The sequence below is a fragment of the Danio aesculapii genome, chromosome 8, assembly GCF_903798145.1.
Source record: "Danio aesculapii chromosome 8, fDanAes4.1, whole genome shotgun sequence".
NCBI lineage: Eukaryota > Metazoa > Chordata > Actinopteri > Cypriniformes > Danionidae > Danio > Danio aesculapii.
The window spans coordinates 32,205,328-32,226,920 of NC_079442.1; the positions used below are offsets into that span (position 1 = coordinate 32,205,328).

The 21,593-nt window shown below is 36.9% G+C and overlaps 2 protein-coding genes across 2 annotated transcripts; both read left to right on the top strand.

Moving 5' to 3' along the window:
* The first annotated feature begins 255 nt into the window (after nucleotides 1-255).
* Nucleotides 256-8,462, top strand: LOC130233608 (4-trimethylaminobutyraldehyde dehydrogenase A). The gene is made up of 12 exons (XM_056463739.1): nucleotides 256-365; nucleotides 719-887; nucleotides 2,179-2,324; nucleotides 3,007-3,136; nucleotides 3,246-3,380; nucleotides 3,700-3,896; nucleotides 4,590-4,730; nucleotides 5,046-5,234; nucleotides 5,596-5,683; nucleotides 5,961-6,102; nucleotides 7,699-7,811; nucleotides 7,962-8,462. Exons 2-12 carry the CDS (start codon nucleotides 737-739, stop codon nucleotides 8,054-8,056), a joined length of 1,527 nt encoding a protein of 508 aa, XP_056319714.1. The 5' UTR covers nucleotides 256-365; nucleotides 719-736; the 3' UTR covers nucleotides 8,057-8,462.
* Nucleotides 8,463-9,571: 1,109 nt separating this feature from the next.
* LOC130233609 (4-trimethylaminobutyraldehyde dehydrogenase A-like) lies at nucleotides 9,572-21,025 on the top strand. Its single transcript, XM_056463740.1, has 12 exons — nucleotides 9,572-9,666; nucleotides 12,056-12,224; nucleotides 12,913-13,058; nucleotides 13,408-13,537; nucleotides 13,638-13,772; nucleotides 14,137-14,333; nucleotides 15,670-15,810; nucleotides 16,188-16,376; nucleotides 16,885-16,972; nucleotides 17,340-17,481; nucleotides 19,983-20,095; nucleotides 20,903-21,025. The coding sequence occupies exons 2-12, from the start codon at nucleotides 12,074-12,076 to the stop codon at nucleotides 20,995-20,997; spliced, it is 1,527 nt and encodes a 508-aa protein (XP_056319715.1). The 5' UTR covers nucleotides 9,572-9,666; nucleotides 12,056-12,073; the 3' UTR covers nucleotides 20,998-21,025.
* Nucleotides 21,026-21,593: the final 568 nt, after the last annotated feature.

Sequence of the window (21,593 nt, forward strand, 5' to 3'; positions counted from 1 at the left end):
ATAACGTTATGTATTGTGTTTTTTAACATTTCATGCTTATGTAAAAGTGGTGAAGGGCAGTCATGCATATCAAATGAGAGATGCATATCTGGATGTTTTGCGCAATGCCATCTGGATGTTGTTATAAAATGTGATGAAACCGTAGACTTTATAAAAAGAAACATTAAAAAAGTGGTCCTGGGGCGGTGCCTAAGGTAACTTTCATATCATCCCACCCACCCCTTTATGTAATCATATACCACGGGATCAGCTTGAGCAACCGTACGCTTTAAAAGTGGGAGAAAATTGAGCAGGCGTCCTCCTTTCGCTCAACTTCCAGAAGGGGAACAACCTTTTGTGCAGAATAAACAGCTTGCTTTGAAAAGGTATGAAACTTTGCATTTGAATGCATGCATACTTTTTGGTGCATGCACTACTTTTAGTATTACGGGTTTTGGTATACAAGAAATGCATGGATTCAATGTTGGATTATTTATGAAGTGTACTTTCATTGACCCGTATTGGGGCGTTTCCTCATAGCTGCACCGATCAAGCTGCAGAACAGAAGCAGGCTCTGTTCGAAATCTGTGTATGCATTAAACTTCAAATTTGCACGATCATTTCACATCGTCGATTATTAATGGAATTACTCTTGCGTGCGTTTTGTACAAGTGCTTAGATATAAAAAAAAAATAAAAATTTGGCTAACAAGTATTGACATTGACTGTGTATTAAATAGGTTCCCGTCAAATTCACCATGGCTCAGCAACCGCTTCTGTCGCTGCCCGAGTTCCAGAGCGTCTCCACGGGTAGTTTGGTGGTGAAGGAGCCGCTGAATTTCTGGGGAGGAGCGAGAGTGAAGCCGAGGGACACAAAAAACTCCGAGCCAGTATACGAGCCTGCAACTGGTATGATTTCTTCACTACTTTGGCTGCACTCTCATGCGTATTTCCGTTTCGACAGTATACCTGTATCTTGACCATAACACAACAGTAATACAAATGTGTATTTTATGTTATGCGTAAACAAAGCATGAACATGGCAAGGTATGAGCAAACAGAAATAAATAATAATGAGCTTGTATAAATGAAGCTCAAGTAACAGCACAATTCACATAAACAAATCTCCAGACCAATAGGTGTCAGTGTAAAGCGCAAAGTTACTTCTGCTGCTTGCTCTTTTGCCAACATGTGCTATAAATATATGCTTGTGTACATGCATGCATAATATTTTAGGTTGTAGCAGAAGATTACTCAAGTGTGTAGCAAGTTTTTGCTTTGTTTTGATCAACCTATGTCGCAAAGAGTGTACAATCTTGTCTTATTTAACTTATTTCTATCACATGTCATGTCCTGTAACAGGGGCATCAAACTCCTTTCCTGCAGGGCCGCAGCTCTGCACAGTTTAGCTCCAGCCCTGCTCCAATACAGACCATTTCAATGTGGTCATGTCAGTGGCCCATGAACATTTCCTGCTTGTAATCAAACTATTTCATAACCGTAACGAGGCAATCCAATCATAACTCTATGTTAAAACAGCACTCATAACATTATTTATCAATATGTGGCTCTTTTTATATTCTCGAAAGCTATAGAAATTTAAAATGTGAAACCAGAAATAAATTGGGACCATTGTTTTTGTTTACATCCCTCAATATGGTCTGTACATGTAGGTTACAAACATCCCTGAATGACTCCGTTAGCTTGATCAGCTGTGTTTAAGGTTGGAACTAAACTGCACAGAGCTGCAACCCTCCAGGAACTGAGTTTGACACCCCTGTCCTATCAGATGCTTATAATTTTTCTGAATAATGGCTTGCAAAACCAGCATCTGATAATGTAGATATAAGTGACACTATTACAGGAACTGAACAATACGTCCACAGAAAGCCAACTAATCACAAGAACTGCAAAATAACAGTGACTAAATTCAGTGTATAGTGAGTAGTACGCAGAGTTGGGCCACAGATTTGCTCCCTTTAGACATGATTATTTGGTGCTCTAGTTTTACAGGCTATGCATTGAGTTATTGATTTACTATAATTACCCTGACGTTTGTTGCCTCACAACGCAATAGTCAAATACAGAAAGCAGAACTTTGAAACTATTGTGTCAAGTTTGGACTTAAAAATCCTCAACATCTCTACACTCCCTCTCTGTAATGTGTTCAATGTACATATGTCACCCTCTGTTCTCTCAGGTCGTGTGCTGTGTGATCTGATCCCCTGTGGAGAGGAGGAGGTAGATCAGGCCATTAAAAGTGCTCATTCTGCATACCTAAAATGGAGTCAATTATCAGGAATGGAGAGGTCCCGGATCATGCTGGAGGCTGCCAGAATTATCAGGGTAAATATAATATTGCTGCTAAAGATGATCCAGTGAACAGCACAGCCAATAAAGTGCAAGGCACTGACTAATAGTTTAGTTCTCAATGTCCCCACTGTATCACCAGGAGCCAAAGTTGTTATTAATTGTTTATTATTATTATTATTATTATTATTACTTTTTATTTGAGAGCTACATAGCACTGTACATTTTGATTGAATTAATTTATTGCTTTAAACCAAACTTTACCTTGGTTTGGATCGTTCATTGCTTGTAACTATTAAACCAACACTACTTTTAAAACCTGATGGAAATAAACAGTGGAATAGCCAAGGCTGCTGTAAAAAATGGCTATGATTTCTATATCAGTTGGATTACATGTGTTTGTGTTGAGAGAACAGGAAAATGTGTAATTCGGATTACTTCACCCTTCACTTGTTCAAAACCTATTTGAGAATTCTTCTGTTGAACACAAATTATGTTTTAGAAAATGCTGGTAGCTGGCACCCATAAATGTCCATAGTATCTTTTTTTTTCATACTTTGGAAGTTGATGGGTCCCAGTACTCAGCATTCTTCAAAATAGGTTATTCTGTGTTCAACAGAAGAAACTCAAAGGTTTAAAACCCCATGAGGGAGAGTAAATGAGGTCATATATTATTGTTTTAGGTGAGTAATTCTTTTTTTTATTTTTAACTAAACAGGAGCGGAGAAATGCAATTGCAAAAGCAGAAGTGGCCAACAATGGCAAATCCATCACTGAGGCTGAGGTGGATATTGATGTTGCTTGGCAGTGCATTGAGTACTATGCTGGCATTGCCCCCACACTGTCAGGTAGGTCCACTTGACTAGATGTCAGATATTCTCCAACAATGTTCCATTAGAAATACTTACTATATCATGTCTATGTCTTTTTTTTTACATTTTTTTTTTTTAATCTCAGGTCAGCATATTCAGCTCCCAGGAGGATCTTTTGCCTACACCAGGAGGGAGCCTTTGGGAGTGTGTGTTGGCATCGGTGCTTGGAACTACCCATTCCAGATCGCTGCCTGGAAATCAGCTCCAGCTATGGCCTGCGGTATTGGAGGATTGTTTTTATGTGTTTGTAATTTGTTGAGTTTGCACAGATGTGGACATTATGACCAAAACTAATCACTGTTAACTCCTTGTATGTGGAATCTGAGATATATCTAGGTGTATATCCAGATAATGTAAATCATGATGGCAATTTTTCTGAGCCTGATGACAAATCAATCCCATTTATCAACCAAAACATTGTCAATATTGATAATTAGCATTTGTCTGTTCACAAATTTTTATACATGCAATCCTTTTTTTAAAGTGGTCCCCTATCATTTCCATGTTCCCCATAACTGTTAGAATCATCTTCCTCATAGGTAATGCCATGGTGTTTAAACCATCTCCCATGACCCCGGTGACCGCTGTCATATTGGCGGAGATCTACAAAGAGGCAGGTGTCCCAGATGGACTTTTTAACGTGGTACAAGGAGGAGCTGAGACGGGAAGCCTGCTGTGTCACCATCCCATGGTGGCTAAAGTGTCCTTTACTGGTAGTGTTCCTACTGGAAAGAAGGTATAGCATGAAAACAATTAACAAAAATATATTAGTAGTGATAATAAACCATTTGTTTATTGTCCTCGCTGTAATTGAGTATTTCCCAGCTGTTTTAAGCTGAAAGGCCCACTGTTGTCCATACAGTATACAAAGTTTCATGTTTGTGCTATAATTATGACAGTCAATTGTTTTGTTGATGTATTTAGTGCATTAACATGATTTTATTAATTGAATATATTTAATTTATTACCTAGAATTTTTTATTTATTTTTAGAAATTATAATTCATGTTTGGGGGGGGGAAATTCAATGATTGATTGAAATGTTTTGTTTTTAGCTGTCAGTTTAGATTCTAGGTAGATTATTTTAATACAGCTCTGATAAATAATTAATACACCAATTCAAAGTTATTATTGGTTTATGGATTACCTGTTAATGGGAATGTAAGAGTAAAATAATTGGTTTTATTTTTATGAACATCTTCAAATTTTCAGTGAGGAACAATATAATGCTTATTTGCAGAAAATTTACATTTTGCCAATCTAAAATAATTTTCAGACCTTTTAATAATAATGAAAAGATAAATCTGGACGTACAAATACGGACCCAAACATATGCATATTCATTTTACAAATTTCAAGCAAATGTTACCACCAATATTTAAGGTCTGTTCCCCCCCCCCAACTATTTTTGATGTGGTTTTCCAAACAAGGTTATGGAAATGGCTGCTAAAAGTGTGAAGCAGGTGACTCTAGAGCTTGGAGGAAAGTCACCGCTGATCATCTTTAAGGATTGTGAGCTGGAGAATGCCATCAAAGGAGCCCTTATGGCCAACTTCCTGACCCAGGGAGAGGTGTGTAGAATTTTGTTTATTTATTATTTTTGCCATTTATTCATATCTTTATATGTAGGTTATTGTAGGTGCATTAAATCTAACTTCTTTCTACTGATTCTTTTGGGTCTCTCAAACCCACAATCCGAATGTTTCAATAGGCCACCAGGCCCACATTTACATCTAATTGAGTGCAGTAGCACACTAGCAATTTAATATATCAAGTAGACAGATTTGAGGATGAAATTTGCCCAACATTTTAATATAACATCAGAGCATCTGTCTTTAAAAATATTACCATAAGACAGTGCTGTAACTGTGCTGTATTTTCTCCAGGTGTGCTGCAATGGAACAAGGGTGTTTGTGCAGAGGGACATCATGCCAAAGTTTTTGGAGGAAGTTGTGAAGAGAACCAAGGCCATCTGTGTGGGAGATCCTCTGTGTGAAGGAACACGCATGGGTGCTCTGATCAGCAAACCACACATGGAAAAAGTGCTGGGCTTCATCAAGCAAGCTAAAGAACAGGTACTGGAGTGCGGTTTATAGAAATATAAAGTTCATAATTTAGTCAAACATACTCATCCATAATGCACTGCATGCGTACATTGAAAAGCCAACAGATGGAGCGTATCTTGTTATCTTATCTAAATGTCAATGCTAAATATTCTGATAAAAAGCAGACATGTTTACAGATCATTTTATGATCTATGTTCACGTTTGTGTTTCACCTTAAAATTCCATCAGCAACCAGAAGATGGCAACCAACTACTTAAAAAATTACTACCATCAACAATATCTTTAAAAAATGGTCTTGTGCCTTGATGTTTCATGCTTATTTTCACTGTTAAAGTATTGATGTCGTTTTAAATTATTGTTGTTGTTTCAGGGTGGAAAGGTTTTATGTGGAGGAGAACGATTTGTCCCCAATGATCCCAAACTGAAAGACGGATACTTTGTGTCTCCATGTGTGCTGGGTGAGAGAGCCGTATTATTAGCATTTTCCTCATATTGCAGTAATAATAACAGTAGATACATGAGGATGCATAATTAAAAACAAAAAAAAAAACACATAGGTACATGTGGTAAGTACATGTTGTGTGAAATTACACTAACAAGGACATCTTAAAATAAAGTGTTGGCATGGTTTACATTTTTCTTTAAAAAAAAACTATATATTTTGTCACCATAATAGCTTGATTGTCAGTCATCTTTTCCTTATCTGTGCTCTTACTTTGGCTGTAATTCACACAGATAACTGCAGAGATGATATGACCTGTGTGAAGGAGGAGATCTTTGGCCCTGTGATGTCTGTTCTGCCCTTTGACACAGAAGAGGAGGTTCTTCAGAGAGCCAACAACACAACCTTTGGCTTGGCATCTGGAGTCTTCACCAGGTGACTAAACCATAAACTATATTTTTTGCTTAAGTTAATCTGATATGTCACCGACTGCATTTATTTATTTTGTACCATTTATCTGATGTTTACTTGTAATGTAGTCAAGCTTTTTACTTAAAAGAAACACAGTAGTTTGAAAGTAATAAGCTATTTCTATCCTGATTCCTAATGAAACTGCAGTATATTGAAGCAAACAAAGTTGTTCCTAATGCAGAAGGGAATTAGAAGTAAGAAGGGAATGTAACCCATCACTGTACATCTTGTCTTTAAGAGTCTCTTCCCATAGACATGTTTTATCTGTAGAGCTTTACAGACAGCCATGTAGAAACAGGCAATGATTATTATGTAATGAAATGTACTCCATGTCTAACCATTGAGTATTACACAGCTCAAGACTGTTGTGGTGGACATGGGAGACGAGCCTGTTTTAAGATATTGTCAGATTAATCACCAGCATTCCTGACAGCAATGTGATTTTTGTCTCTGTTTAGATCTGTAGCTCTGGATTTGCAATAGAAGTCAATTACTAGAACACTAGCTATAATAAAATAAAATGTCTCATTCCTCCTGAATCTGTCATTTTGTCAGACTTGCTTCAATATAAGCTGATTTCAGACTGGACAATTTAAAAACAGCCTGTAAGTTTCAGAACTCAAAACATTTTTGTTAGTGACTTCATATTTGTCAAAGGAGCAAGGCAATTTTGATTATTCTCATTTTATGAACTTTTAAATTTGTTTAACAAACATTCTTATGATAATACTAAGCTTGCGGTATTTCCGTCACTCTACACTTTAGACCCGTAAAGGCATGTTAACAATGTTTTATAACCTAAAAATTTTAATAAAGTAGGACTGTCTACAGCAGAGATGCCCAAACTAGGGTCCGCGGGCCAAAGTTGGTAACCCCGTCATCCCATCTTGGAAGTGACTTTGTTTTATTATTAAACCTACAAAACCGCAAACTGAAACTTATTGTTTCAATTAAAGGTTATAAATGAACCCGATTTAAATAGAAGATCAGAAGACCTCGGCAGAGGCAGGTGCAGCTTTACTGGTGTATATGGCATTGATCTCCATTGTGTTAAAGGAATTATGTTTTTATTCTAATAAGTTCATTATAAAATGTAAAAAAATTCGACTGCATTATGATTTAAGTCTGTTTATTTCTTAATAAAATGAAATGAATTAATAAATCACCCATGGCAACTTTATTGTAAAAAACACTCAAAATATATATATTTTTGCCGCTTGTTTAACCTACTTAAGTAAAATGAGCTTAAACAACACAATTCTTGTTTGTTTGGTTTTTTTTTTTTTTTTGGTTTTTTTTTGGGACAACTTGATTGTTTTATGTTTAATCTACTTAAATGTCTTAAATGATTTGTGTTGGGACAACCTGAATGAATTGTGTGGAACCCTGCATTTTGGTATATTTACCTTCAGCCCACAATCAATTTTGGTTTTTGGCCCTTTATAACTAAAAGTTTGGGCACCCCTGATCCACAGGGCTTGTAGGCTGACAATTTTCACTGTACCTTTTGAAATCGCATAATGGGGCACTAAAAATGTGGTGTTTTTGTATTTTTATTAGGGATATTGCACGTGCCCACAGAGTTGCTGCAAACCTTCAAGCAGGAACTTGCTACATCAACAACTACAATGTCGGCCCTGTGGAAGTTCCTTTTGGAGGTTACAAGATGTCAGGTACTGCAAAACTTATTGTCTGTATTATATTGATGTCGCCACTTTAACCATTACTGATGCTGTGATCTGCTGAATATGGTAAAACTATATCAATTCTGCCAAATCTGCCGGCTAATGCTAGAGAGAGCTAATGTATCTCTTTTCTTTTAGGTTTTGGAAGGGAGAATGGTACCGTGACCATTGAGTATTACTCTCAGCTCAAGACTGTTGTGGTGGAGATGGGAGATGTGGAAAGCCTGTTTTAAGCTATTGTCCAGTTAACCACCTGCATTCCTGACAGCAATGTGATTTTCCCCAGTTTTCAGATCTGTAGCTCTGGCTTTGCAATAGAAGTCAATTACTAGGAGACTAGCTGAGCGCTGTACTGCTTTGACAGTCCATATTTATGTCACTCATTTCCATTAGGCCTCAATGTGTGAGAACGCTTAAGGAAACTTGACTGACTAACTAAAGCATTTTTCCAGATCCATTAATCATGTGAGTTTTTATGTACTAATAGTTCAATTAAAAGCAAGTGCCTTTGGATATGTTTCTACTATACAAGTTTATTACATTCCACGACTTGTTGTTTCACCACTGCACCATAAAGAATTTGTATTACACTGATGGTTTACAAGTTTCAATTTGAAATAAATGTACCTTGGCTTTCAAGAGTAATTGTCATTTTCCTGTCTTTTTTTTTTTTTTTTTTTAATTCGGATTGATGTATTGTCTGTGGTTTCACCAGTTCCTGATGCTTGTTATTACAGACAAGTGATAGATGGAGTTTTTGAAAACAACATGAATACTTTTAGATATTTTCGTTGCTCTTCAGCTAAATGTTTTAAACTAGTAGAAATAAACATTGTGCTAGAATCCTGTAACATGTTTGCATAGGCTCCTAAAATTAAGCGCAAAGTGTGAATATTCGTTCTAGTCTAAACTTGATAGTATTTATAAAAAGTTTTATCTGTGTTTCTTGACCGAAGAAGAGGTTCTTTATCAGAAAAGCGAAAATTAATTATAGAAACATTAGCATATCTTTAAATTTATGATGAACTAAATTAAGCCTGGATAGCAGCATTTGTAGCCCATTATCGCTTACACATTTTTGTGATGCAGCCTTCTGTTAAACCACTTTAAATCGTTTGTTAAAGAACAAATATCTTTTTACATTTCACAAGAGGCTCAATAAGGGTGTCACGGTGGCGCAGTGGGTAGCATGATTCAGTCACAGCAAGATGGTTGCTGGTTCGAGCCTCAGCTGGGCCAGTTGTCCTTTCTGTGTGGAGTTTGCATGTTCTCCCTGTGTTGGTGTGGGTTTCCCCACATAAGCTCAAAGACATGCGCTATAGGTGAATTGGGTAAGCTAAAATTGTCAGTAGTGTATGACTGTGTATGGGTGTTTCCCAGTGATGGGTTGCAGCTGGAAAGCTGCAGAAAACCATATGCTTGATAAGTTGGTGGTTCATTCCACTGTGGTGACCCCTCATTAATAAAGGGACTAAGCTGAAAAAAAATATGAGTGAATGAAGAGGCTTAATAAATTTTAATTTTAAGTATCTAACAAGTGCTATTTAATGTTAATGTCTCAGTGTAAGCCATTTGTTACAGTAAAAATGATTATTTCCTTTGTTGAAAATAATAATTATTATTATCGTTGTTGTTGTTATTATTATTATTATAAATGACAGATATTAAAGTAAGATTTAAGACAATCTGGTGGCGCTTCAAAAGCCGCCGTCCCGCCCACTACCTCCAACTAGATAGGGCTGGAGCTCCAGTGAGTACCACTTTGGAGCTTTGTGCCAGCAGTGCAGCTTCCATTCCAGTCAAACTCCTGCACCTCAACCTATGACCTCAACGCACCACATAAGTAAGTCATTTTAACGCTTGAGCAGAGCTTGGGTTACACACACAAATGCAACGAAGAACGCCTTTTTGCGCGATTATGATTTAGTTCAAGTTCCGCAGGTTGATTATGATGCGCTACAAAATACACTAGTTTGAACAACTTGAAAGAGCAGATATTGTTGGAAGAGATTACGAATTTCTTGCTACAGATAATTGTTTTATTTTAACAAATAGTAAGTAGGCCTACTCTTTCTGAGGCAGCAGTTTTTGCTGATGAGTATGAGATCATTAGTGTTTGGTGCAATGACTGTAAAAGGGTTTGGTGTAACTAAAGTTAGTGACTAATTAAAATAATTTTCCGCTAATTATTTTTTATATTTTTGTAATTAAATAAAAATTACAGTTACATAAAATACACTTGTGATTTATACAAAATGTTTGAATTTTGTACAAGTATAAATCTTTAAAGAAGCAAAGTAATTTATATTTTGCCTCACAGATGAGAAACATTTATAATCTGAAATAAGAATTAAGAAGTTCATGACAATATAAGTTATACATTTTCAGAGGCAGAGTAGTTGTGTGTATATATAGGCCTATTTATGTACTGTATGTATTTACACAAAGGAAGGTTAGATTTGGCCAAAAATTGCACACGCTTCAGAAACTATGAAATGTTTTATAAAATTGTTAATGGTGTGTAGGAAAAATGGTGCCATTCATTGATTATATATATATATATATATATATATATATATATATATATATATATATATATATATATATATATATATATATATATATATATATATTCATTCATTCATTCATTCATTTATTCATTTTCTTTTCGGCTCAGTCCCTTTGTTAATCTGGGGTCACCACAGCAGAACGAACCGCCAACTTATCCAGCATATGTTTTTACTCAGCGGATACTCTTCCAGCTGCAATATATATATATACCATGGCTGCTGCAGGTACAATGATATTCAGCAGTGCTGTTACCTACTGAACGCAGTACAAATAAGGCATGAGACTGCCTGGGGTCTGAAACTGTCTTGCTCCAGCTCTGCAGCCTCCCCCTACTAGTCTGAGGGAGTGTCAGGCACATTGATGAACTGGTTTGACTGGTTCACTGAGAAGAATCGGTTAAATAGAATGATTTGTTCTCGAATCATTAGGAGAATGCACTTTTATGGATCTATTCTTTTTGATGATTTCATTTTATGAAGTTTTATCACAAATAAATTGCTTAATCAACATCACAGACTGGTTGGTTATTGTCTCTTCCACCAAAAACCTCTTTCCAACATCGCTCTTGTCTATCCCAGTTTGATGTGACTTCTCGAAATCTCATCTTGATAAATTAAATGATTGATTCAAATGTAAAATATATATTTTTGGGCCTGTTGTTTTACATCATTGACATTTTAAGCTAGTTCATAAACAATTAGGGCTTCAAATGCCCATTAAGTAGATTGGTGGGATACTGATGCTTCATCCCAGCCAACTGCCTTCCCAGCTGCACTCCCAACAGAGATCAAGGAAAGCCCCGTCATCCTCCACTTACACATAGTTCAGATGCTAGAAGTAGAATTATCAATAAAAATTCGAGATATGATGTGGGCACATTGGTTTAAAATGAGACCTGAAGATTGCCAGACTCAGACTCAAAACACTGCCTCAGAAATAAACAAAAGATGAGTTGCAACGCCTGACGGCACTGTAGACTGATTTGCCTTTATTTGAAGACAGCAGTGTGCACTAACAGCAGAATATACAGTGACTGAAACACATCACATAAGCAGATAGATATGATTTTGAGCTTGCTGCTGATTTGTTTGGCCTATATGCAGCAATGAAATAAATAACTTCTCAGCATGAGAGTCAAGGAGATGAATTTGATGAACAGCTGGCTGGGATGAATTGTCAGTAACCAACTGGCATTTTAAAATTTTATTTGAGTCTAACCTGGTTAAAATGTCAATGATGTAAAACAACAGGCCCTAAAGAATATGAATATCATAAATCAATCATTTAATTCCTCATAATCTATTTGAGAACTTCTTTTACTCTACTACCAGTAAGGGAATGGCCTTTTGTGCAGTATAAACAGCTTGCATTAAAAAGGTAAGAAACCTGCATTTGAGTGAATGTTTAGTGCATGCACTACTTTTAGTATTGTTGTTTTGCGCAAAAAACGCATTAAAATAAAGCAGTCAGTGTTACATTATTCATGAACTGTACTTCATTGTTCTGTAATGGGGCATTTCCTCATAGAGCCGCTGATGATTTGCCTAATTATTTCACATGGTCAGCTTAAAGTGGAATTACTTCTGCAAGTGTTTTGTATGAGTGAAAGTGGACACAAATATTTGGATAACAAATATTGACATTGACTGTGTATTGAATAGGTTCCTGTCAAGTTCACCATGGCTCAGCAACCGCTTCTGTCACTGCCCGAGTTCCAGAGCATCTCCACAGGCACTTTGGTGGTGAAGGAGCCGCTGAATTTTTGGGCAGGAGCAAGAGTGAAGTCAAGGGACACAAAGAACTCCGAGCCAGTATACGAGCCTGCAACTGGTAGGATTTGTTCACTACTGTAATTAATTACTTGAATATCTTTCTTGTGAATTTTGACCATGTAATAACAATAATAAAAATGTTTATGTAATATGTAAACAAAGCAAGAACATGGTATGAGTAATCCAAAAAACACAACATTGAAAATATTGTAGGAAATAGAGCTAAAGCATAACAGAGCAACAAGTCAACAGAACACAACAATACACATATAGTTAGATGTTTAAACAAACATCCAGGGCAATAGATGTCAGTATAGAGCACAAAATTACTTCTGCTTATTTTTCCGTTTTATGCTACAAATGAGGAAATTAATACATAAATAAATACTTTTAGGATATATATATATATATTATTATTATTATTATTATTATTTTTTTTTTTTTTTTTTACAAAAAGCACATTTTTCAAATACATTTTATCAAGTCTTGGAAGCTTCAGAGCACTTTTTGTACAAATGTCACGATGCATGCTCTAGTTTTACAGGCATTGAGTTATTGATTTACTATGATTACCCTGAAGTTTGTTGTCTCACATTGTAATAGTCAATTACAGAAAGCAGTACTTTGAAACTATTGAGTCAAGGTTAAACAAAAAAAAATCTTTAATATTTGTGCTCATGTACACACAGCCCTCCCTCTTGGTAATGTGTTCAATGCATCTATGTCACCCTTTGCTCTCCTCTCAGGTCGTGTGCTGTGTGATCTGATCCCTTGTGGAGAGGAGGAGGTAGATCAGGCTATTAAAAATGCTCATTCTGCATACCTAAAATGGAGTCAATTATCAGGAACGGAGAGGTCCCGGATCATGCTGGAGGCTGCCAGAATTATCAGGGTAAAAGCACATAATGCTGATTGTTTGTTCAATCATTTGTTCACTCATTCGTTGCTTAATATAATACTTTGTCCTGTGGTTTGTTTGATTCATTGCATATAATTAATAAAGCAACACTACTTTTAAAACCTCGTGGTTAATAAAGACTGAAATAACCAAGGCTGCTGTAAAAAAAAAATGGCAGCAATGCTAATGCATTCTACATCAGTCTGATTAAATGTAATTGTGGTAAGGGAGTGTAATTTCCCTCTATTTCCTCTGTTCTCAAATCTTCTGTCATTATGTTAAATTGTCAATCTGCATCTTATTATTATTTAACTGAACCAATTAACCAACATCACACTTACAGGAGCGCAGAGATGCAATTGCAAAAACAGATGTGACCAACAATGGCACGTCCATCACTGAGGCTAAGGTGGATATCGACCTTGCTTGGAAGTGTATTGAGTACTATGCTGGCATTGCCCCCACACTGTCAGGTAGTAGTACAGTAGATACTCATTGATCAATTTGCTAATCTCCAAAATCTAAAAAAATACTTAATATATGATGTCTAAAATGATCTTGTTTTAATCTCAGGTCAGCATATTCAGCTTCCAGGAGGATCTTTTGCCTACACCAGGAGGGAGCCTTTGGGAGTGTGTGTTGGCATCGGAGCTTGGAACTACCCATTCCAGATGGCTGCCTGGAAATCAGCTCCAGCTATGGCCTGCGGTATTGGAGGATTGATTTATGTGTTTGTAATTTGTGGTGTTTGCACTGATGTGGACTTTTTGACCAAAACAGATAACAGTTAACTCCTTATATGTGGAATCTGAGATATAAAATCTTGACAGAATTTTTTTTGCTCAATAACAAAATTCAAAAAGGCAAAACCCTCAATTCCTATCATGACTCAACTGGAAAAATAATTTATTTATCATCAGATACTTTGCCAACAACAAAAAATAAGTATTTATTTTCCACCAATGACCAATTTATCATGCATCATTGATTTTATTCATGCAATCTCTTTTTCAAGTGGTCTCCTATCATTTCCCTGTTCCCCATAACTTTTATGATCTCCTACCTCTCTTAGGTAATGCCATGGTGTTTAAACCATCTCCCATGACCCCGGTGACCGCAGTCATGTTGGCAGAGATCTACAAAGAGGCAGGTGTCCCAGATGGACTTTTTAATGTGGTGCAAGGAGGAGCCGAGACGGGAAGCCTGCTGTGTCACCATCCCATGGTGGCTAAAGTGTCCCTCACGGGTGGTGTTCCTACTGGAAAGAAGGTATAGCCTGTAAAAAATAAACAAAAAAGAATTTGTAGCATTGTTTATTAATTTATTCATTTTCCTCACTAGGTGTGGTTTCTGAGAATTTGGTATTACCAGTACGTGATTGGGTCAATATCGGACTACCAATCAGGTCAAACAGTACTGTTAATGATACTATATATGTTTTGTCTCCATATTAGGGATAAGAAGATTCCCGCCATGCATTGGTTTAAAAAATGTGCATTGGATACATGTTGGCATTTAAATCGTGATGCATTGTTTCTAACATAATTACACTATTAAAACCAATTCATGCACAATAGAATATTTTATACTTAGATTGATTTCTTTAGTCTAAACTCATGTTTGTTCAAGTAAAATTCTGCAATTTATTCATTCATTCATTTTCCTTTGGCTTAGTCCCTTCATTCATGAGGGGTCACCACAGCGGAATGAACTGCCAACTTATGCTTTACACAGCGAATGCCCTTCCAGCTGCAACCCAGTACTAGGAAACACCCATACACTCTCATGTCTTTGGACTGTGGGGGAAACCAGAGCACCTGGCGGAAACCCACTCGAACATGGGGAGAACATGTAAACTCCACACAGAAATGCCAACCGACCCAGCCAGGGCTTAAACTAGTGATCTTCTTGCTGTGAGGTGACAGTGATAACCACTTAGCTACCGTTCCCCCATTCTGCAATTCTGACAAAAAAAATTCTGTTATTATTCTTGTTCAAAGTCCAGAAAGGTAGCAAAAACATTGTCAAAACAGACCATACACATTCAGGAGTTCAATCGGAATATTATCAAGCTATGTGAATCCTTTTGTGCACAAATAAAACAAAAATAGCAGCTTATTAGAGTCTGTTGCATATTCATAGTAGCTCCCTGATGCCCGTAAATTAGATACAATATACCGGAAATCACAGAAGCAAGAGAAAGAGATCGAGCAAGAGGAAAAAGGCTGCTTATTGCTATCAGCTTGGTGCAACAGTAATATATCTTGCTTGCTTTGTCAGGAATATGCAAACAAACTGTGTCCATATTAGTATGTCTGTATTTTTATTGTATATATTTATAATTATTTTAGTCTTTTTGCATCAAATTAAACACAGTAGCATTGATAACAATAACAGAACCAGCATCAATAAGCAGTATCAGTATTGATCAAATCTAAACGATACCCATCCCTAGTGCTCATTGTAATGGAGAAATTCCCTGCGGTCTATATATACAAGCACATAAAAACATATCAATACAAATGAACATTTTACCACCCAGTTTTAAGGTCTGTAGTGTCTTTAGTATTTTTGATGTGATGTTGACCTGGTCTTCCTTTTGGAGGTTTTGGAAATGGCTGCTAAAGGTGTGAAGCAGGTGACTCTGGAGCTTGGAGGAAAGTCACCGCTGATCATCTTTAAGGATTGTGAGCTGGAGAATGCCATCAAAGGAGCTCTCATGGCCAACTTCCTCACCAAGGGAGAGGTGCGCAGTGAAAAAATATCAATTTCAACCACACTTTTTCCTATAAACCGACAGGAAAAGACACTATTTTTAAATTGTATCAGTTTATTCCTATCAGTTATTGTAGGTGAATAAGATCTAACTGGCTTCTACTGATTTTTTTGAGACTCAAAAACCCACAAACATAATGTTTCAATAGGCCACCAGGCCCACATTTACATCTACTGCAGCAGCACACTAGTACTTTAATGCATGCAAATTTGTGCACATTAAAAAAAAAACACAGCTTTATTTCCACAAAGGATGAAGGTTACCCAACATTAATATAACAGCAGGTACATCTGTCTTTAAACATATTACCATAAGACAGTACTGTAACTGTGCTGTATTTTCTCCAGGTGTGCTGCAATGGAACAAGGGTGTTTGTGCAGAGGGAGATCATGCCAAAGTTTTTAGAGGAAGTTGTGAAGAGGACCAAGGCCATCTCTGTGGGAGATCCTCTGTGTAAAGGAACACGCATGGGTGCTCTAATCAGCAAACCACACATGGAAAAAGTGCTGGGCTTCATCAAGCAAGCTAAAGAACAGGTACTGAAGTGCAGTTTATAGAAATACATACTCATCCAAACTCAACTGCATGCTTGTTCATTTTTCTTTTTTGAAAAACAGATGGAGCGTATCTTTAATCTAAAAGTCATAGCTAATTATTCTGATGAAAACAGCAGACATGTTTACAGATCATTTAATCATGTATGTTCATTCATTTTTCTTCGGCTTAGTCCTTTTTTTGTCAAGGGTCAGCAACTATTCCAGCAAATACGCAGCGGATGCCCTTCCAGCCACAACCCAGTACTGGGAAACATGCAAACCTCTTGCTGTGAGGCAACAGTGCTGACCACTGAGCCTCTGTGCTGACCTTTCTGTATGTTCACTTCTTAAAATTCAATCAGCAACCAGTAGATGGCAACCAACTACTTTAAATTACTACCATCAACAACACCTTTAAAAAAACTGGTCATGTGTCTTGTTTTCATGCTTATTTTCACTTTTAATATATTCTTGATGTCGCTTTTAATAAGCATCACTGTTATTTTAGGGTGCAAAGGTTTTATGTGGAGGAGAACGGTTTGTCCCCAATGATCCCAAACTGAAAGACGGATACTTTGTGTCTCCATGTGTGCTGGGTGAGAGAGCCGTATTATTAGCCTTCTCTTCATATTGCGGTTTGATTAACACTATTTCACTGTCTATGGTTCATATTTTAATTGTAAATGTAGAAGTAGATGGATAAGGCTGGGTCTCAATCAGTCACTAGTTGTCTCAAACACAAAATTCTTCCAGTGCACTGAAACGTTTGCGCAATATAAAAATGACAACATAGTAAGTACAAGTTTTGAACAAAAATGAACTGTGACAACGAAAATGTTATAATGAAACAAGGAGATCTTCAAATAAAGTGTTTGTGCGGTCTTAAAAACACCCACCATAATAGCTTGATTGTCAGTCATCTTTTCCTTATCTGTGCTCTTACTTTGGCTGTAATTCACACAGATAACTGCAGAGATGATATGACCTGTGTGAAGGAGGAGATCTTTGGCCCTGTGATGTCTGTTCTGCCCTTTGACACAGAAGAGGAGGTTCTTCAGAGAGCCAACAACACAACCTTTGGCTTGGCATCTGGAGTCTTCACCAGGTGACTAAACCATACATTTATGGTTATACCTGTTGGAAAAAAAGGATTTTATAAGTCCCGAAGACTCGAAACAAGTAGAAGAATTTCTTTAGACTTTGCAACTTTTATCTCAAGTCTGTAAAACAAGTCTAAAATGAGTCTATAATATGTTTTTAGGAGGAGGGGAGTGGCTAGGTGTAGATGGCTAAACAAAGCATGCAAATGAAGTAGGTAGGTGAATAAATATGCCAAGCCACTGACCACACAAGTTTATCAACAAAAGGGTTTCTTTGGCCTGAAAGTATCACCCGAAGACAAAGGAAGAGTCGTTGAGACCCTGCCCGTAGCATTTGCATCACTTTGGCTCAGCCAGTGCTCAGGAAACAAAAGGTTTAATGTCCCTCATAGCTTTGCTGTTACAGTTTCGAATGAAATTATATAATTAAAAACCAAAGAACATATCTTTTCAGATGTATATAGATTATTGTTCATTTGGAACTAGATTTAAATTTATTTTCCACAATTTATATTTTGCTTTTAAGTTAATCTGGGCCATGAACTGATTTTTACAAACTTGAGTTTGTACTATTCTCTGATGTTCACTCATAATGTATTCAAGATTCTTTCAAAGAAACAACATTGTTTGTGAGTTATAGGCTATTTTAATAGTAATAGGCTGTATATAGGTGAAACAGACATAAAATGAGGCCTTCTTAATGCAGTCTGGAATGCTGTGGAAGTTCATCCACCTTTTCTTAATTTTGGGATTAGATGGAAGGGAATGAAACTTGGCACTGCACAGCATCTTTTTGTCTTTATAGTCTCTTTCCATGTTTTTGTTTTTCTTGATTTGTGGGTGGAGCTAAACAGACAGTGATGTAGAAGGCATTGACCTTCTTCTGTGGAGAAGTTTAGATAAATTATTACACAATAAAAAGAGACTCACCCCACAACCTGTCATCTTGGCAGACTATTTTCAACATACACTCATCGGCCACTTTATTAGGTACAGCTTACTTGTACTGGGTTGGACCCCCTTTTGCCTTCAGAACTGCCTTAATGCTTCATGGTATAGTTTCAACAAGGTACTGGAAATATAATTCATCAGAGATTTTGGTCCATATTGATATGATAGCATCACACAGTTGATGCAGATTTATCGGCTTCACATCCATGATGCGAATCTCCCATTTCACCACATCCCAAAGGTGCTCTACTGGATTGACTTCAGGTGAATGTGGAGGCCGTTTGAGTACAGTGAACTCATTGTCATATTCAAGAAACCAGTGTGAGATTATTAGGGCTTTATGACATGGCAAATGCTGCTGTAATTAGCCATCAGAAGATGAGTACACTGTGGTCGTGGGATGGACATGGCCAGCAACAATACTCAAGTAGGCTGTTTTGTTGACGCGATGCCCAATTGGTACTAATGAGCCCACACCATTGTACCACCACCACCACCACCAGCCTGTTGATACAAGGAAGAGTGGATTCATGTTTTCATGATGGTGAGGCCAAATTCTGACTCTACCATCCAAATGTCACAGCAGAAATTGAGACTCATCAGACCAGGCAGCGTTTTACCAATTTTCTTTGTCCAATTTTGGTGAGCCTGTGCGAATTGTAGCCTCAGTTTCCTGTTCTTAGCTGACAGAAGTGTCAACTGGTGTGGTCTTCTGCTGCTGTAGCCCATCCACCTAAAGGTTGGACCTGTTGTGGTCTTCTGCTGCTGTAGCCCATCCGCCTCAAGGTTGGACCTGTTGTGCATTCAGTTATTGTTGCCTTTCTATCAGCTCGAACCAGTCTGGCCATTCTCTTCTGACCTCTGGCATCAATAAGACATTTGCATCTCACAGAACTGCCGCTTACTGAATATTTTTTCTCTTTCAGACCATTCTCTGTAAACACTAGATATGGTTGTGCGGTAAAAACCCAGTAGATCAGCAGTTTCTGAAATACTCAGACCAGCCCGTCTGACACCAACAACCGTGCCCTGTTCAAAGTCACTTAAATCACCTTTCTTCCCCATTCTGATGCTTGGTTTGAACTGCAGCAGATCGTCTTAACCATGTCTACATGCCTAAATGCATCTAGTTTCTGCCATGTGATTGGCTGATTAGAAATTTGCTTTAACGAGCAGTTGGACAGGTGTTCCTAATAAAGTGGCTAGCGAGTGTAAGCTGTCTTTTTAGCCTAAGAACACAATTTTGTTTTGTTGTTGCTTTTTCAGTTCACGAACTGTTTCAAGATTATAAATTAATAAATAAATTAATAAATAAAAATGTTTAATAAAACATCTCATTCACAATTATCAGAAAGCATACATGCTTGTATTATCTTTGCAGGGACTTTTAAATGTTCCTACTTTCTTATACTAAGCTAATGATATGTTCTTCACTTAATGTACTTTTGACCCATTAAGACACTGTCACTTACTGTCCACAGTAGGCTCAACATTTTCACTGAACCTTTAAAATAGCATAAAGTGGCACTTAAACATCCCTGTGCTTTGTGTTTAGGGATATTGCACGTGCCCACAGAGTTGTTGCAAACCTTCAAGCGGGAATGTGCTACATCAACAACTACAATGTTTGCCCTGTTGAAGTTCCTTTTGGGGGCTACAAGATGTCAGGTACTCCAAACATAAGCATCTTCACTACACATTCACCTTTATGTAATTCTGATTAAAATCCAGTTGAAAGATTTGATGGTGTGTTGAGGCATGAGACATTATCTATTCCGATGTTTACATGTGCCACTTTGATTCAGAATATACACACACCAGTTACAATGAACTTGTTTGAAATAAGCTTTTGCAGAGTCTGTCAGCCATTGCTTCTTATGCACAAAGTCTTTTTAAAGTGTTGCTCTTAATCAAGAAACTGCGTTAATTTGTAAGCATACAACTGCTAGAAGGTAACATTGGCTATAAGAAAATAATAAAATTTGGGAAGCAGTATGAACTTTAAAGCCTGATACTTTCTTTTGAAAGGATAGCTGTTGAGTGAGTGAAACCATGCAGCTCACTTTACACGCATTAAGTGACCCATATTTACAATATTCATCACAGTCACGAACAGCTGTGTACATGCTATTTTGAGCTGTGGGGAATACCTTGTTGTGGCAAATTGTGACGTAGAAGCAGAGTAATAGGTTTAAAGCATTTACATGGAATAATTTTGTTTCATTCCGTTTATAGAAAGGTTTATCTCACCCTACTCAAACTGATTATAGTTTCATTTAGTTTGAGCATTTTAATTCTGATCGAGGTATTTATACCAGTGTTGTTTCAATCTTGACCCTCTCTTATTTAACACAGCTGATTTAGATGACCGTCTCATTAGAAGAGCTCCATGCATGAACTGTGTTCTGTTCTGCCAAATCTGATAGCTAATGTTGGAGAGATCGAATGTATGGTCATCTTCCTCTTTTCTTTTAGGTTTTGGAAAGGAGAACGGCGCAGTGACCATTGAGTATTACTCTCAGCTCAAGACTGTTGTGGTGGAAATGGGAGATGTGGAAAGCCTGTTTTAAGCTGTTGTCACATTAGTACTCCTCAACATGTGAGTTGTGCAAGTTTGTTGTGAATGTTTTGAAGTACTAATAGTTCAGTCAAAAGTAAGTGGATTTGGGTATGTTTTACAAATGTATTACACTCCAAAACTTGATTTTTCACCACTGCACCATGATGAATTTGTATTATACTGGTGGTTAACAAGTTTCAGATTTAATTAAAGTGGCTTTCAGGATTAATAACTGACATTTTGCCCCTTTTTTAATTGGTTTGATGAAACGTGTCTGAGATTTTGACAATGATAGTTACTGGTGTGAAAACAGGAATAAATTAGATGCTTTTGATTGCTTCTCAGCTAAATATTTAAACTAGTTGAAATAAAAATTCTACTACATTGCTGTTACATATTTGCATAACGTAGGCTCATGAAATTGGATGTGTAAATTTGGGATCGGATGTGACATTTCTCACCGGTCTATATATTAATGCCATTTTTTTAGAATTTATTTTTGTTTATTTTTTACACTGAGAAAGTAGTTTTGAAGTAAGGGAAATAAAAATAAATTGGAGAAAATTATATGAATTAAAATAAGACCTAAAACAGCATTCAAACCCA

Coding starts and splice junctions, on each gene's coding strand:
- LOC130233609 (XM_056463740.1), top strand. CDS start 12,074: ATGGCTCAGCAACCGCTTCTGTCACTGCCCGAGTTCCAGAGCATCTCC. Junction 13,538..13,637: donor CATTGCCCCCACACTGTCAG/GTAGTAGTACAG, acceptor TTTTAATCTCAG/GTCAGCATATTCAGCTTCCA. Junction 14,334..15,669: donor GTGTTCCTACTGGAAAGAAG/GTATAGCCTGTA, acceptor TTCCTTTTGGAG/GTTTTGGAAATGGCTGCTAA.
- LOC130233608 (XM_056463739.1), top strand. CDS start 737: ATGGCTCAGCAACCGCTTCTGTCGCTGCCCGAGTTCCAGAGCGTCTCC. Junction 3,381..3,699: donor AGCTCCAGCTATGGCCTGCG/GTATTGGAGGAT, acceptor TCTTCCTCATAG/GTAATGCCATGGTGTTTAAA. Junction 7,812..7,961: donor TGGAGGTTACAAGATGTCAG/GTACTGCAAAAC, acceptor CTTTTCTTTTAG/GTTTTGGAAGGGAGAATGGT.